Source organism: Clarias gariepinus, chromosome 9, assembly GCF_024256425.1.
Source record: "Clarias gariepinus isolate MV-2021 ecotype Netherlands chromosome 9, CGAR_prim_01v2, whole genome shotgun sequence".
Classification (NCBI taxonomy): Eukaryota; Metazoa; Chordata; class Actinopteri; order Siluriformes; family Clariidae; genus Clarias; species Clarias gariepinus.
Window position 1 is genome coordinate 11,373,799 of NC_071108.1, and position 18,182 is coordinate 11,391,980.

Sequence of the window (18,182 nt, forward strand, 5' to 3'; positions counted from 1 at the left end):
TGAAATGGTTTTAGAGTGAGAGTTTCTGTCTGTACCATTAATGTAACTATAGACCCATGCTCCAAAGATGTTTTTTGTAAATTGCAAAATACTGAATATAAAAATGTGGCTAGCAGATTCTAAATGGGGAGTCTAACATCTGCATTATTAGTTTTCATCAATATTTATTACCTTATCTTTTCTACCTCGCCTCACTTGTTTTCAATATTTTAGTATTTTTTTAGACTCATTAGTAATTTTACATGCAAATATCAGAATTTGCATAAAAACGTATGTTTGGGAATGAACAGTGGTGGGCTAATGTTTTATTCTAGAATATTAACATGTACTTGGTTGAACCTACACAAAAAAATTAAACAAAGAGCAAGGACATCTATTGTTTTGTTTAAAAAAATTTAATTCTTTAGCCATTCCAGTGCTTTCATGATTAGTCGCTTGGTGTTACTCACTCACTCACTCACTCATTATCTGTACCGTTTAATCCTGTATTCAGGGTCAAGGGGAAATCGTGTTAATCTTAATAATTTAAGCGCATGGCCAGAGAAGTTATTCAGCCTTTAGGCTCAAAAAAAAAATTATGTTCTTTTTGCATAATTTGTAATTTTGGTTTTACACAGTGGCATTGCGAGTTAAAATCCACTATTTTTTATAGCCTGCTAAATAATTATTTATGAGGTAAATATACTGTATATTGTAATGAACAATTTCTTCCAATATTTTCAGTCATTACAAATGAACATTAAACTTCACTTATAACCATATGTTTGTAAACCTAGCATCATTAACTTAGACAATTTTGTCAGCATGAGTAGGATTTCTGCATCTAAACACTGACTTGCATTTTCCTGTTCTCACTGGTTTATTTATTACAAACTGCCACCTAGCAGTTAAAACATAGCAGTTAAAGTGTTGTTGTTCATTACTAACATAAGCCGAACTAGCTAGTTAGGCCAGCACAAAGGTAAAAATTTTGCTTTCAGACTTAGTGTAATTGGAAAATGTTTATTTTTAATTGATCCTATTTGACTTTTAATATGTTAATAAATTTGACCCATCTTATCTACTGTATATTATCAGAATCAGCTAAATTAACAAAATCAAATGATAAATATATATATATTATATATATTGTGGCATGGGCGGGGTGGCGGCTGACGACCGTCATGCTTTGCGCCGGGGTTGTCAATGTGTTCACTCTGTCAGAAGTGGTATGGAGAGTTACGAGTTGGAGCGCACTAAAGAGGACCTACAAAAGATCCAAGCAGGCAGCCAAGTAGCGGAGCAACTATGGGGGGAGAAAGAGCATTTTCCTGACGGGGCGAGCGCGAGCAAACTAGGGCGACCGAAGCAGAGCGGCGTAATAAAGATTCTGGCACTGGATCTCAGAACAGACTCATCAAGAGTCCCAGCACCGGAGTAAGCTACAGCTCCGTGCGCCAGCAGCCGGCGAGGCGAGCTGCAGCTGCATCTTCCCTCCTACAACGGCGCCGTCAAACCCAATGCATTCTTTCTATGGGTCTATGTGAACTGTGTTCTGGACAACGTCTTACTACAGGCGCTCGTGGACACTGATTCCACTGTTTCGCTGTTGCTCTCTGGATTACTGGGTCAAAGCGAGCGCGTTTGCAGACTGCCTGATCCAGCCTTCAACATTTGCACCGTTTCTGGGAGCTACGGAAAGGTACGGGCGTGTAGCATGGTCCGAATAAAAATAGGTGAGCGGACTCACGCACATGAATTCTTTGTGGGAGACATTGAGGACAATTGCATTTTGGGGTTGGACCTTTTAGAAAAGTGGAGTGTGGTGCTGAATTTAAATGACGGAACTCTGCGTTGTAACTTTGGGTTGGCCAGGTTGCTAATACCCACACCACAACTGGACATGTTAGTAGCACACACTCGGGGGGCAGAACTTTCGGTAGTTGCGCCAGGTAAACATCTGGTAGTAGACAGAGCGGGAAACCTACACGCTAATGTCGGCGCTTTATCCCGACGGCCGGGCAGCAAAGTGTGCGGTCGGTACTGCGAGTGAGTTGAAGAGCGCGTGTGCGGTTGCGACGTAGAACCCTCGACGCCAAACATTCTCTCCGTGCAGTCCTCCGGGCTCTCCGGCAGTGATCAGCCATCCGAGCTGGCGTACAGCCGAGTTACTGCATCACCTAGAGCGCCAACAGTAGTCGTTTTGCCTGTGCCACAGCTAGACCATGATCAGCTCATTGCCGAGCAGGAGAAGGATCCGGTTCTGCATAGGGTGCTAGATTGGGTTAAAGTGGGCGTGAGACCGGATTACACCGCAGTCGCTCATCTAGGGCGAGAGGTAAAAGCTCTTCGCTCCCAGTTTCCTCACTTAGCGTTGCACAAGGGGTTACTCTACCTCCGCTGGGAATGGCTGCGCGGCACGGGCGAATGCTTGGGTTTGGTGCATGGACATTCTGGTTCGGGACACTCCGGGGTGAATAAAACTCTGCGATGTTTGCGCGCTCGCTTCTACTGGCCGTGCTGTCATACTGACAGTAAACTCATTGTTTACCGACGTGACCTCTGCACGGCAAAGAAGGGCCCCACCCAGCGCTCATGAGCACCGCTGCAGGACTTTTGGGTGAGGGCACTCATGAAGCGTATGGGCGTGGGTACACGCCGGCGAAACGTCGAACTCTGGGGAGGCTGGACCGCCTCAGGACAATGTTTGTGCCCCTCCCTCCCCCACAAAAGGACCCCGGCGTTCACAGCGCCAGCGCCGACCGCCTTCACGCCTCCAAGACTGAGAGAGAGTCATGGTGACCGGGGACAGTCACAGCTCGGGTGGGGGCAGTGTGGCATGGGCGGGGCGGCGGCTGACGACCGTCATGCTTTGCGCCGGGGTTGTCAATGTGTTCACCCTGTTGGGGAAGGGTGTTTGGGTTAGTGACTTCGGCCATGTTGTGTGTTAAGTGTGTGTGACCTGTTAAATGTGCTCCGGTTCATGCTAAGGCTGAATTGGATGTTGTTCTCGTGTAAATATGTTGCTCATGCTATACAGTGCTGTGGGAATAAAGTACTCCCAGCCATTGCATTGGGCAGCAATTAAGCTCACTCGTCTCTCCAACATCCTTTCCGGCGGTAAAACGCTACAATATATATATATATATATATATATATATTATCATCAACTTAATAATAATTAATTTATTTAAAAAACTGTTTTTGTTGCCAAGTGGGTCTGTTTTGTTATGTTGGTTGTTGTGTTGATGCTGTTGATCACTAGGTCTTCACACACTAACCTCTTTAGTTGTCCAATAAAAATGAGGTTGGGTGCGGTTCCTGTGAGGGTGGCCGTTCCCCCGATGCTGGCTGCGTAGGGGATACAGATGAGAAATCCTTTCCACACTTTCAGCTGGTATTCTGCCTCATTCCTCACCTCCTCCGGACTTTTCGGCTCTATCTTCTCTATTCCATCAGCCCTATGATATAAGCATAGTGTTAGAACAGATTTCAAGCATTTTCCAACCCAACCCAGTAGAGGATAACACATGCTTCATGCCAACATTAAATCAGCTAACCGCAATTTCTGCCTACACTGAAGGGTAGACGGTATTATTCATCCTCTACTGCAAGCATGATATCATGGACACTCATTAATGGCTAGTAATTGACAGAGGAGTTACAGATATTATCCCTTTCACCATAAGACAAGAACATGTTTACTCCTTTGGCTCCCAGCCACAAGTGGTTGTAGGACAGACTGATTTCACAAGTCCTTTGCTCAGGGTCTCATCAGAATTGGGTCAGAAGTTAATGAGATATTCTAAGGCAAGGATCAAGTTACACTATTACTTTTTATCCAAAATTACTGATTACAATCCATGGTTCGTCATTTAGTCACTTATTTTTAAATTATTTTCTTGTCAGCCTGAATTGTCTAGATGACGATCAACTCTCAATGAGTAAACAATCTGTTATATTAAAGCAGGTAAACTGGTTGATATGCGTTTCAGGTTTGCAGCAGTATTCTTTAGACCTTCACCTGTCAACTGCAGTCAGAGTGTGTTTTTCAGCTAGCAGTACATGCAGCTTCACCTGAGACTGGACTGTAAAGGAAGAACACATTTGTTACTGAGTCAGTTAAAAAGTATTCGTAAAATAGCTTCTTTTACATTTCATTGTGTGCTCTCAAATGTGGTTAGGTTGTCCTGCCCAATGTTGTGTTTAAAAAAGTGATATTACACTAATTGAAGTAAGCCAGCAATGTCTGTTGAACAATTATTTTCCCATTTAGCAATGTGGCAAGTGGCATTATACTGTAACAAGTGTCAAGCCCTCTGCACTGTGTATTTGTGTAAGAATATGAATAATGAAATATTGTAAATGCATCTAATATCAGTTTATAGAGAGAATTAGATAGTTATATAGCTTAAGATGGGAGGAATATAAATTAGAAACACATACGTGTTGTTATATAACATATAGCAAAAACTAATGTACTACACAGTATCTGCTACCGTCATAATCTCTATGTCAAAGCAAGCACATAAAAACATTGGTTGAATAAACATCAGATTATTGAATAAAAAAAAAAAAGCAATATGACCAATTATGAATCCAATAAAGGTACATAATGAGGTGGATTAGGTATCTAATGCAAAAGCAATTTTTACAAATTTCTTTTTTTAGTTAATAAATATATTTAAATTTTTATCTATTCATAGTTAATTTTAATGTAATGGAAATGATTTATTTTACTAATTTTACAATTATTTTTTATTATTTGCAAATATGCACAATGGAAGTCTGCATATATAAATCTTAATAAAAAGTTTGTATTTGTATGAGAAAAAAATCACTGACCAATTAGCATTGAACATTTAACTGTGTTTGGAATATTTAATAATTCTGCATTAGCATAATGATTCTGGAGACTTTGAATTATAATACCATTTAAGTATATAATAAGTGACCAAAACATTATTTCATTCTAATGTAGTCATGGCCAGCGTTTAAGTAATTGCTTTCTATTATGCTATTATTATTGATTTTCTTTCATACCCTCAGGGTCGTCTGTGACCTTGCACCTCTCCTTAAGTGTTTCCAAGTCTCCAAACAAGCTTTCCAGAATGGCGTTAGCAATAGGCAACATCATGGCTGTCGTAGCAGAGTTACTTAACCACATGGACAAGAATGAGGATGTTAACATCATCCCCAGAATCAACCTAAAGAGAAAGACACACTGTTTCACTGGTGATTTTGACAGGAGGGGCATACAATAATAAAACAACAAATTTGTCTGATACTGCCTTAATAGTGATACTAACTGTTAGTAAGGGTGTGATGACAAAGTCATTCCCCCAAAACAATCAATGCAACTTTATTGGAGCTAAAGTTCAACTACAACACTTTTTGGTCATACACATCATCACTATGTTTGATGACAAATATGGGCTGCATAGATGGGAATTCACCTGATACCACTTTAAAATATGGTGGTAGATCATGGTGGTGGTTTGTGGTTATGAGGTTCTTACTGTATAAACATGGCATTATAACATCTGGGATATTGTGTCTCAAGACCTAGTTGCATCTTCTAGGAGAATTAGAATTTGGCCACTGATAGGACTTTTAATGGGATAATGAGTTAGACACCATTCTCATATCAACACAAACATTGTCAAAGAGACACGAAGCCATGCTCTCAGATTTTTTTTTTTTGTGCATGCAATAAAGTGCATGCAAGAAAGAGGTATGCAATCTGTAATTTAATTAACACCAGTCAGGCGAGTATATAGATTAATGTGGAGAATGTATTATGAAAGACTTTATATTGAATCCTTTCCATTCAGCAGGCAAAAGCCATGAAAAGGTATTTCCAGCCATACAATATCAGCCTTCTATCTGCTTAAATGTAAAAGAAACATTAATCCAGGCCAACCAAAACATGGTTGTAAATTGTCAGACCAAGTTAGACCATATAGTACTTATTTATATATACAAAAAGAACTTTGCTCTCTGTAGGACACTTTATGGCCGATATACTGTAGAAGCTAGTTTCCCTGAAGCTTATATGCTGCCTAGGTCGACTGCTGCCACAAAATGTATTTATTAAAAATCAAGTGTTTTGGTTCAAGTGGCCCAAATGAATCAAATATAGTATATTAATCATATTTAGTTAACATGTTAAACTCTTGCATTTAGGATTAAAAAAATACGGGGTGTATGATGATTTGGAAACAACAGCCAAAGAGATGTTAAAAGACATTTTTCCAGTTCCTATTTGTCGAATTTGTATTTGTACACCATTTAAGAATCATGATAAATTGTTGAGCCAATGTCTTTTTGCCTGGGGAATTTTACCCATAAAATTTTTTAATTTAATTTTATGATATTTTATTTTAGTTTCTGCAATACATTTCTATTTATTATTACACACATTTTCTAATAGTGACCATTAAAAATGTAAAAAAAAAAACACACTTTCCTAAAGCAATGTAAAGTTATGATAAGTGGCAGAGAGATGTTAAGATTATGCACATGTTACTGTTTATTTCAAGGCTGTAAATATTTTTAGTCCAGGCAATATTTTTGTGTATATTCTGCCATAGATGATATTTTAATTGGTAAACAAAATGATATCAGATAAACAAAATGAGCAAATAAACAAAGTTATTATTTATGCTAATGGTATAGGAAATAAGACCACTGTATTATAACAGTTCTGTATGCAATATAACCGGAACTGGAACTATTAGATTTCATGATGGTTTGCATGGACACAGAGACAAATGTCTAATTGTGTGAAGGGGTAAAAAGCAAGCAAGTATTAGATTGCACAACTAGAGCACATGACTGCAAACTAAATGCAGTTCCTCTATGTTGGACTTTACATCCTGTGGGACTTCTCATATGTGTACCGAAATTACGGCCACAATGGAACTTCCACTATAACAGCACCTTATGCCATTAGCAGAAATGGTTGAGTTTGGCAAAACTTTAACACTGAATGCTGTTGCGGTTTCATCTGGTATGATCTCATTATTATCAGCAAAAAAAATTAAAATTGTAAAAAACTTTCAATGTGAGAGAGCAGAGGGCAGAATGTGCAGAGTAGGTACAGAAAATGTGCAGTTCCACAGGTACATACTGTATACTGTAGAGTAGCTCCATCTAAACCGTAATGTGTTGTAAAAGAGATGCCAGTCAAGTGTGGCTTATGCCTGTCTAAGCTAACGAGAACAACATTAAAACACCTTACTATTGAAGTGATGTTCTAAACACAAAGGATAAACCATAGGATGAATGTGATCAGTCATATGAACTTTGTATTCATTTGTAGTGACCGGCCCATCACAAGTCAAACATTCTAACCAGAATCCTGCCAAGCATAAAAGCCACATTTTTTTTTCTTTAATTTGTCACCCAAATGAGTGGATGCCTACTAGCTATCATCCATCACATCTAACAAGGACAATGACTTATAAACACATTTACTAGTCATGTGACATCCCATAAACACCCAGAAATACCATGATCAAATACCATAGCTTTTGCAACATGTTGGAAAGAAATGAATCAGAGGATGTGTTCACTTGATCATTTCTCATATGAGGTTACACAGTCTGTCTGCTTCAGATGGGTGTTTCAATACACCTTTAATTTGTTTGTGGTTAATTCACGTCTTCTCCTGTGTACGGCACTCGACTGGCTGGCCGAGCGCAATGCAGCAGACGAATTTATTTGCATAAAGCTGACTTTCACTGTGCTGCTCACCAGATCAGATTTGCAGGTCAATGGCATTTTAACATTGCTTCACTGTTCATGAACTGTTTACAGTCTAAAGATGCCAACTTTGATAATTTTCTGTGCAGCAGACAAACTGTTTATTTTATATATTTAAAAAAAGTTATGACACTATTTATGTATGTATAGGTGTGTATGCAGACTTTTTTTTTTTTTTTTTTATTAGTAGTCCTCTTACCTAGTGAACTGAACTAGTAAACCAGTTTTAGAACATAATTATTTTTCGAGACTTAAAAGCTCTTCTCTATGTCACTCTGTAAAAAGGTTGCCAAATGTCATAAATGTAAATGTGTAACATCAATATACAGGAGGACAATATTGGAGTTTCAAAGGCATATTTAGCTTTCAAAGAGCCAGACTTTCTTGTATTTTTTATGCAGTTTTGAGGACTAGTTCTTCAGACTTCCTGATTGCATTTTTTGTCTCTCATTTTGGTAAGTGCTTGGCACTCATTTTTAAGTGTTTGGCATTCATTTTTAGTTTAGTCCCTGTACCTGACCAATTTCCCAGAAATGTTTTTGGTCTGTTAAGCCACACTGTGACTTGCAATTTATTCTAGCAAAATAAATATAAATATAATGTAAGGCATAAAAAAATGAGAAACAGGTGCAGACGATGGCAAATGATCAGGCCAGTGATAAGTATACTGAGTGCTGCGTGATTGGAACAGACAAGAGTTGAAATGAGGTTGCTGCTGAGGTCGTTACATAAACAACCCATTTTTACATTTTATCTTAGGCATTTTGCACCATGTCACTGTAAACAAATCTTCCTTTTACCTATTATAAACAGAGCTAAATAGGTGAAATACAATGTATCCAATAAAGGTATACAGGAATACAGTGCATCTTGATATGTTATTCATACCACTCCACCTTATTCTACTCATTCACTTATACTGCCATGACAGTATGTAGGCCACCCTACATACAGTGGGGCGAAAAAGTATTTAGTCAAACACCAGTTGTGCAGGTTCTCCCACTTAAAAAGATGAGAAAGGCCTGTAATTTTCATCATAAGTATACGTCAACTATGACAAAATAAAATAAAAAAATCCAGAAAATCACATTGTAGGATTTTTAATAAATTCATTAGTAAATTCCTCTGTAAAATAAGTATTTGGTCACCTACAAACAAGCAGTATTTGTGCCTCTCACAGACCTGTAACTTCTTTTTTTAAGTGGCTCCTCTGTCCTCCACTCATTACCTGCATTAATAGCATCTGTTTAAACTCATTATCAGTATAACACATGCCTGTCCACAACGCTTAGACAGTCACACTCCAAACTCCACTATGGCCAAGACCAAAGAGCTGTCAAAGGACACCAGAAACAAAATTGTAGACCTGCACCAGGCTGGGAATACTGAATCTGCAATAGGTAAGCAGCTTGGTATGAAAAAATCAACTGTGGGAGTTAATTTTTCTCCCATAGTTGGGAACAATTATTAGAAAATGGAAGAGATACATGATCGCTAATGATCTCCCTCAATCTGGGGCACCACGCAAGATCTCACCCGGTGGTGTCAAAATGATCACAAGAAATGTGAGCAAAAATCCCAGAACCACACAGGGGGACCTAGTCAACGACCTGCAGAGCTGGGAGCAAAGTAACAAAGGCTACCATCAGTAACAGACTGCGCTGCCAGGGACTCAAATCCTGAAGTGCCAGACATGTCCCACTGCTTAAGCCAGTAAATGTCCAGGCCCGTCTGAAGTTTGCTAGAGAGCATTTGGATGATCCAGGAGAGGATTGGGAGATTGTTAGATGAAACAAAAAATAGAAGTTTTTGGTAAAAACTCAACTTGTCGTGTTTAGAGGAGAAAGAATGCTCAGTTGCATCCAAAGAACACCATACCTACTGTGAAGCATGGGGGTGGAAACATCATGCTTTGGGGATGTTTTCCTGTGTGACCAGTGACCAGACTGATCCGTGGAAAAAAATAAATGAATGGGGCCATGTATCGTGAGATTTTGAGTGATAAACTTTCATCAGCAAGGGCATTGAGGATGAAACGTGGCTGTGTCTTTCAGAATGACAATGATCCCAAACACACCGCCCAGGCAATGAAGGAGTGGCTTCGTAAGAAGCATTTCAAGCGCTGTGGAGTGGCCTAGCCAGTCTCCAGATCTCAACCCTAAAAGAAATCTTTGGAGGGAGTTGAAAGTCCGTGTTGCCCAGCGACAGCCCCAAAACATCACTGCTCTAGAGAAGATCTGCATGGAGAAATGGGCCAAAATACCAGCAACAGTGTGCGAAAACCTTGTAAGGACTTAAAGAAAACGTTTGACCTCTTTTATTGCCAACAAAGAGTATATAACAAGGTATTGAGATAAAATTTTGTCTCTAATAGTTAAGTTATACCTATGATGAAAATTACAGTCCTCTCTTATCTTTTTTAGGTAGGAGAACTTGCACAATTGGTGGCCAACTAAATACTTTTTTGCCCCAATGTACATCTCCACAAGGGCTTGAGCATAGGAACATAGTTTGTTGAGATGAAAGTAATTTTTCAAGAACTATATCAACCAAAATGATGTGACAAAATATATAATGCTGTGATTATTTAAAATTTTGGTCTCAATCCTAGAAGATATATTTGGTGCTTTTAAACTTACAGTAGCAAGAACTGTACTATAAAGCAGTGGTTCTCAAACTTTCAAGCCAGCGACTCCTAATTGAAGATCGACAAGATCTCGCGACCCCCACTATCAAAAACAAGCAATAAACATAACAAGCTGTTCACAGTATTTTGAATACATTTACTATACATCAAAATAATTCTGGCTTACCTTTTAATGGGAAGAGTGTACTTTTTTTTGTTTTGTTTTTTTGCTTGTTGAGCAATCATGTGTTTTGCCGGGCTTCATACTTTCATGAGCAAGCACTTCTGAACAGATTACACATTGAGGGAAATCTACATTATCAACAATAGAGCAAGTAAATTCATACTTTATGAATTCTTCCTGATATTTTCGACGTTTCCTACTTCAGTCTGATGGGGTTTCGCTCTTACTGTATGCTTGGTCGATGTACATAGTTCCGATGACTCAGGCAAACTGTCCACAATTTCCCCAACATTTTTAGATTTGCGAATAACAAATTTATCCATCTCGGCAGTTGTTGTTTTTACGTGCAGTTGTGCGCTGTAGCAATAACTAGTGAGCTAGTCGCTGCACAGTGACGTCATATCTTTGAGTCGCAAATTAATTTTTTTTAAACACTCAGTTTAAACACTCACACTTAATCAGTAATATCTTTACAAATCAGAAAATATTTATTTATAGCGTTTACTTGTAATAGTGAAAAGTGTGTATTATAATCACAAAAAAAATACATCATTTTTTTATCCCTCTCGCGACCCTATGAAATTATTCTGCGACACAGTTTGGGAACCACTGCTATAAAGGAAAGTGGGATGACATTTAAATCTCACTGTTTAACCGAAGCCACATCCATAGATCTTGATGAATATGCAATCTAAACTGGAGATCTGTTTTGAAAAAAGCTGGAGATCTTGGAGTAAAAAGAAAAAAAAAATAGCAAGATTTTTTTTTGCAGGGGGCATGGAGTTCTTTCCAGGAGACTTAGGTCAAAACACAGGTCATAATCTATTGCATTGGATTGTCATTCACACACTATGGGCAATTTGGAAACGCCTATTAAGCCTAATATGCATGTCTTTGGACTTTGGAAACTGGAGCACCAAGTGCCAAGCAATAGTGCTTACTACTAAGCCAGCTAATACAGTGCCATTCATGTTATTTATTTACACTTACTTTTGATTAGTACTTCTTTCCAGCCAATAACCAATCACAAAGTATTTTAACTGGTCCCAAAAATTCATGATGGATGACTGAGGATCATCCAGATGACTGTATCTTCTTCACCCTTGGTCTACTATTTAGCTTTTGGCTTGTCAAATCTTTCTGTTAGCAGGGTTACCCTCTAGCATTTTTATATTTATATGTTAAGATTTCTTCCACTTACCCACACTGTACCATTTAGTCGGTTGCAACTTCAGGCATTTTTATGTATGCTGCATATATATTTTAGATTTTTTTTTAGGCTAGAAATATTTGTGTATTTGCTTTTCGGTTAACTGCAAATATTCTCTTTTACAACATGGTGAACAATCTCTATGTATTATAAGTACCAGAACACATCAAGATGGTTTTTGTAATTTTCGTCTGTTTGTTTGTTCACACATAACGTAAAAACTACTCAATAAATTTAATAAGGTTTTTCCAGATGTATTTGACTGAGTTTAAGATAACATATAGGCTTGGTATTATCACAATCAGCCCATGGGAAAAGAAGATAAGCTAATTTCAAATTTAAACAAAAAACCTAAATCATCTATAAATTCAACAGATTGCATTGTACATTTTTTAAAATGCGCTTATGAGTGTGCAATTAAATTCTACGCAAAGGAAGTCGTGAGCACAATAAAATATAATATAGGTAGTCCCCTATTTACGACTTGAGGTCCATTTCCGGAGCACATTCATAAATCAGATTTGTCCTTAAGCCTAACAAAGTGAGTCTTATAATTTTTTTATACAAATATACAATGTAAAGCATACCAATCCTTTTAACTAAATCTCTATCACCTTTCCCCACACCGCCAACATGTGGCCAAAAACAGAACCATGTTAGTAAATCTAACAGTGTTGTCTTTGCGACTTTAAATCACAAGGGGAATCCCAGACACTATTTTGTCTTAAGAGCAAATGTCCCCATAAGAGAGAAAGAGAGAGAGAGAGAGAGAGAGAGAGAGAATAACTATTGTCTCAGATCATCAGCTTGGCAGGCAAAGCATATACGTACTGCTCTTATATATATATATATATATATATATATATATCCTTTAAATTATTATAAAATGATTTCCTCAACAACATCCTAAAATAAATGTTAGAATAAACTTTCACAATACAATACAGTGGAACAAAGCTCTGAGCCTGGGATTCCCTTTGCAATTTAAAGTTGCAGAGACAACACTAAGAGAAGTACTCCTTTCGCGCAGTTACAGTTTTTGGCCACATGATGGCAATATCGGAAAAGAAGACAGGGATATGGTCAAGTGAATTGACATACTTTACATTTTATATTCAAGTCAAAGGCAAATAAGACTCACTTTCACAGACTTGAGAACAAATCCAACTCAAGAACAAATCCGACTTATGAACGTGCTCCTGGAAGAACTCTTGTTAGTAAGTCAGGGACTACCTGTATTGCCAACATATTTATCAAAAAATTGCATATGTTATTTGTCTGAGGTTATATTTCACTAATACTAAGACCCTCTATTAGCAGATGATTCTTATTACTGTATGTATTAAACCAAAACACATTAAAAGATGGGGTAGTAACTTTTGAACATGACTGTATTTAACGGTACACTTAATGTGAAACCTGTTAGATTCTGTAACAACTAACATGGTAGCTATAAACAATTATTCCTTCATGCTTTTTGGCTCTCTTTAAACTTAATGGGTTTTTTTTTTTAATAGCTTGTATGTTATATGTTAATGAGAAACTAGAAAAACTTGAAGTGGAAAAAAAGACAATGTTTCATTATATAAAATATCATATGCACATGTTAAAATCTTATATATACTTATGCAATGAGTGAGAATATGTGCATAACACATAGTGCATTAATATGTCCACTGCTGAATTGTTACTGTTCATAACAGTAACATCAGGACCATACTGTCACAACAACCAAGATTATTCATTCACTGTTCTCTAAAGCTGCAAAAAGAGTTTTGCTATTGTTAAAAGAAACTTAAAACAGATATCAAACATACCAAATTAGAATTTGGAAGTCTCCAAGCAGACAATTCTTATCTTAGCAATAAAAAGAAAAATATATTCACACAAAGCTTTCACTTTGCCAGTGGCTCTAAAAATATATCTTTCTTGATGTTTAAAGGTCCTAAAGGTCTGTGAAGTACATCATTCAGAATGGTTTAATGATGTTAGAATTTTGAATAGAATACTGACCTTGGTTCATTATGTTTGGTTCTGATCTCCTATTAAAGGTAATCTTTTGTCAGTGTTTCTTGTATAACCATGTTAAGCTCAAGCAACTTAACTACTTAATGGTTTTACTTGACACACTATATTCTTGTATCAGACTTGTCTTGTATAAGTTATTGAATGTAAAATGACAGATTTCACAAAATTCTATATGACAAAACAAAAACATAACCAAATATATATAAATAAATTATTGAATTAATAAATGGCTAATCTTACCAGGCTGGTTTCACGCCAACAATCTTGAGCACTCGGAGGGCGATACGTCTGTGTAAACCACACTCCTCTATTGCAGTTGCCATTACTAGGCCACTAAAGAAGAGGAAGTTAGTCTCTAGGAAGTATTGAGGACAGACCTTCTTGGAGGGTAGAATACCCATTGTAGGAAAAAGGCAGATTGGCAGTAAGGCAGTAACAGCTAGTGGGAGAGCTTCTGTACACCAGTATACTGCCATCAAGAGCACCACATATAGACATTTACCCTCCTGCAAGGAAGAGAGAAGAGTGTGTTATAACAATTTGATACATACATTGTTGTATGTTAAGGATGGATGGATGGATGGATGGATGGATGGATGGATATACAGATGATATATTGATGGTTAAAGTGCTTTGGTATACTGTACTTTGAGATGGGTACGTATGAATGTGTAAATGATGGATGCATAGAGATTCTTATCCTTTATTAAGAGAAGTTTGAAGAGGCAGAGAAAAAAACACAGGATTGTTTTATCTTTATATAAAGTTGCTGTATAATTTGTTCTATATCATTTCTATAATTTCGAGAACTGGCAGCACATTAAAGTGAACATAATCAAGATATAATTAATTCACAACATTAATCTATCTACAATTACCAAAAAATAATTTTCTCATTATGCTCTTTTTCTCTTTCTGTTTAAGTTAATAAGATAAAAATGAAACTGGTTATGTTAAAGAAAAAAAGGTATTTTCTCTGTTACTTCATGAGCATGTGAAAATGTCTCGGGGGCTGTGTGCATGAAGTTTGCATGCTGTCCCTGTGCTTGGTGAGTTTCCTAGGGTTTCCGGGTACCCCGGGTTTACTCCCACATGCAGATGGCATTCACAAATTTCCTGTTGTGTGCATGTTTGAATGTTGACCGGAGGTCATACTGAAATTGTACAATGAGAATGAAACCAATGGAAATTAATATTGCCCTCCACAGCCCCGTAGTTGAAAAAAGGATGGATGGAACTTCATCAAGTGTTTAAGTGATCTTTAGTCAGGATTTTTTTTTTACCACATTTTCTCTGGAAAGTTTGCAGTTCAGTACTGTTTGTGCAGGCTTAAATAATATATTGAACAGGAATAATACTGATCCATTTCAATTCTCCTTTGTTTTCTTTTCTTGATGTAGACCAGCAATTTGACCTTCTGAAACATTTCTTTATTATTTTTTTGGCCAGGCAGTGCAATATTAGAACAAGGATACAGTATTAATATAGATATTGCAGCTGCACCTAATGTCTCAGAACATCCATGAAAGGCACATCCATGAAACAAGTTAGTTTCTTTAGTTGCTTTCATGGCACATGTGTGCATCCTTAGACACACCAAGAAATCAGATACAGTTCAGGTTGACTCAGTCAACATTTAACAGTTTTAGATAGCATGAAAAACAGATAAAGTCCAACATTCTATTTGTTTAAACATCAGGCACCTAAACCTCCTAAACTCCTGAATCTTACAACAAATACAACAAAGCAGAAAAGACAAACATGGTATCACTATTCAGGCTAATCAAACTCTCAGCAGACTGGCCTCATCTCGATTACAGTATGGGAAACCTAGATTCCATTTACTGTAAGCGCCTACATATTAGTATATCAGTTCTTCCTATCTTATTTACATGCATGGCCCAAACGCATGAACATACCTTTATATTCCGTAAAAGTGTCTTTGATCTCAGTTCTTGATTTGTTTGTTTTTTTCAGCATGTTTAACATGCATGCAGATCCACAGTGATGCCATGACCTCTTAACAGAACCCCAGGCCCAGTGTGTCTGGGCATGAGGAAACATAGTATGGGTATATATTTTATTTTAATAAAAGAATAGTGTATTCCCCCATGGGCATCATAACTATTCAAGTCAGGTCCCACTTCTGTTTGTTGCAAAGCAGTGAAGCACACAACAAGGTCCATCACAGGGCACCATGCACACACTTTCACACATTCATTCACTCACACAAATACAACTAGAGTATCATTTAAGTGTAGCCAATTCACCTACCAAAATGTTTTTGGAAGATGTGAGGAAGCCTAGGAGACTGGAATATATCCACATGGACACAGAAACAAAACTTTACTAAGGCAGTGATACAAGGTCACTGATTAATTAACAAGTAAAAGCTCATTAAAAGCCAAAAAACTTTATTCAGTGCATTTGTCACTAATGATACAGCATACTTGACTAACAGAACGCAAGCGAGTTCTTCACAGTGTGATTCACCATGAATGTGTTCCCATGAATTACTTTTAACTTTTTAAAACACAAATGCAAATCTTGTGTTGAAATTTCTCCAACATATCACACAAATATCTTGACTCCTAGCGCTGGTAAAAGAAAAAAGGCATAATGAAAATTATTCCCTTTTGCCATCATCTTACCAAATGGGTTGTGTGTGTGTGTGTGTGTGTGTGTGTGTGTGTGTATTAATACTGTACTAGTATGCACTGCTGTATTCTTACATTACATTCACTCATTCTCCTTTCTCACATATTACTGATGTACATCCAGTCACATGCTGGCCTTCTAACTTCTGCCACAAATCCAAGTGACATAATATCATGTGGGAAATATAACTACAGCAGTAAAATTGCCATTAAACTGCCGTTAAACAACTGTCACATGTGTGTGAAATGATATTTAAAGAATCAAACATGGATTGGTTCAGTCGCTGGCTCCGTAAATCCAATACAATCTGATTTGAAAATGATTCATTTGTAAAAACACAAAGTAAACCTTGTGTATAAATAGATCTTTTGTTGATTTTTTTTTTTTTTAAACTGGAAATAAATTGACAGTTTCAAGAACTGTAGAATTCTACTACAACAACGACGAAGGAGATAAACAATGTAATGACAAGTCTGTATTCAAGATGTTGCATAATTTATAGATCACTAAACACGTTAAGGCTAATTTGTGATCCTGATTATGTTAACTGCTTTGGACAAAAGGTCAGTGTTATCTCTTCCACTGAAACAAGTGTTGACATGACACATTGAGGGATTTGATCAAACATGGATTATCAGGTTTGACACAATTCTGTGGAGTATACAGGTATGTCATCTTGAGTGCACACTCATTCAAGTAAAAATCAAGTGATACATGATTCACTGAGACATTCTTAAATCTAGGGAAATATTTGTAAGATTTTTCCATTAATTATTATTTGCAGAATATTATCTGCAATGAAAAGATTTAAATGATGTTAAATGTAAAAAATAATGCCAAACAGAATTATTTTCACGAATGCTTTCAGACTTTTTTTTTTTTTTTTTATTTATTAAATATTGCTGGCATCATTTGGCATTTCGTGGCCCACACAAGCTGCAAGGCCACGCAGGCACGAGGAGACTCGTCATCTCTCTCTGTACACTTGTAAAAAAAAAAAAAAAAATTTGAATACTGGAGCGGTGACAACCTCTAATAAGATCTGCTGTGATGTTCGAACCTGAGGATTCTGCGTCCTACCTTTTCTGGCAAAACGAAGAGTAATGGGAGCAGCAGCCCAGGTGTGATGAGGAGAATCAGCTCCTTACGGACGCACCAGACCTTCTTGGCAAACTTCAGCAGATCCATAGCGCGAGGAAGTAGGGTTTCTGTTCCTTTCCTCTTTTTTTCCCCCTTTTCTTCAAGCGACCTTAAAGTTTGTAGGCTTCACAACTCCGATGCTCCGTCTCCACTTTTTATCACGTTTTCTTTGTTGATTTTTACACCGTGGGAGAAGATTAACTCCTGGTTTACTCGTTAACTCCTCACGCGTAATAAATGGTGAAACATGCTGTTCGAAGCGGGGCCCTTGAGTGGGGTCAGTATGGGAAACATCGAATGTCGCGGGTTATTTATATAAACGAGCTGTCTATAGTGTGCTCTATTGCTTCGCCAAGAAGGTGGGTCGTAAAGGAGTGTTGTGCAACACGCGCTACGGAGGTCAGAAGGATTTGAGTCAGGGGAAGGGCGCATCGAAACTGAAATACTAGTCTGCTTTACGCACTGATACAGCCAAGATAACACATCGCTATAACATAAAGGCTAAGGATATATACGTTAGAAACTGGTTACTCCCTTTTCTGTTGCCACACACACACACACACACACACACTCACTCACATGCGCGCGCA

The 18,182-nt window shown here is 37.5% G+C and overlaps 1 protein-coding gene across 1 annotated transcript in view; it reads right to left on the reverse strand.

The window, feature by feature from the left end:
• slc13a3 (solute carrier family 13 member 3) overlaps positions 1 to 17,859 on the reverse strand; it is a 40,904-nt gene extending 23,045 nt beyond the window's left edge. Inside the window, exons 1-5 of the mRNA XM_053504500.1 lie at positions 17,533 to 17,859; positions 14,035 to 14,300; positions 5,023 to 5,186; positions 4,004 to 4,067; positions 3,261 to 3,440 (exon numbers count right to left, since the gene is read on the reverse strand). Coding sequence (XP_053360475.1) covers positions 3,261 to 3,440; positions 4,004 to 4,067; positions 5,023 to 5,186; positions 14,035 to 14,300; positions 17,533 to 17,640 — 782 coding nt within the window. The 5' untranslated portion in view covers positions 17,641 to 17,859. The remainder of the gene's footprint in view (positions 1 to 3,260; positions 3,441 to 4,003; positions 4,068 to 5,022; positions 5,187 to 14,034; positions 14,301 to 17,532) is intronic.
• Positions 17,860 to 18,182: the final 323 nt, after the last annotated feature.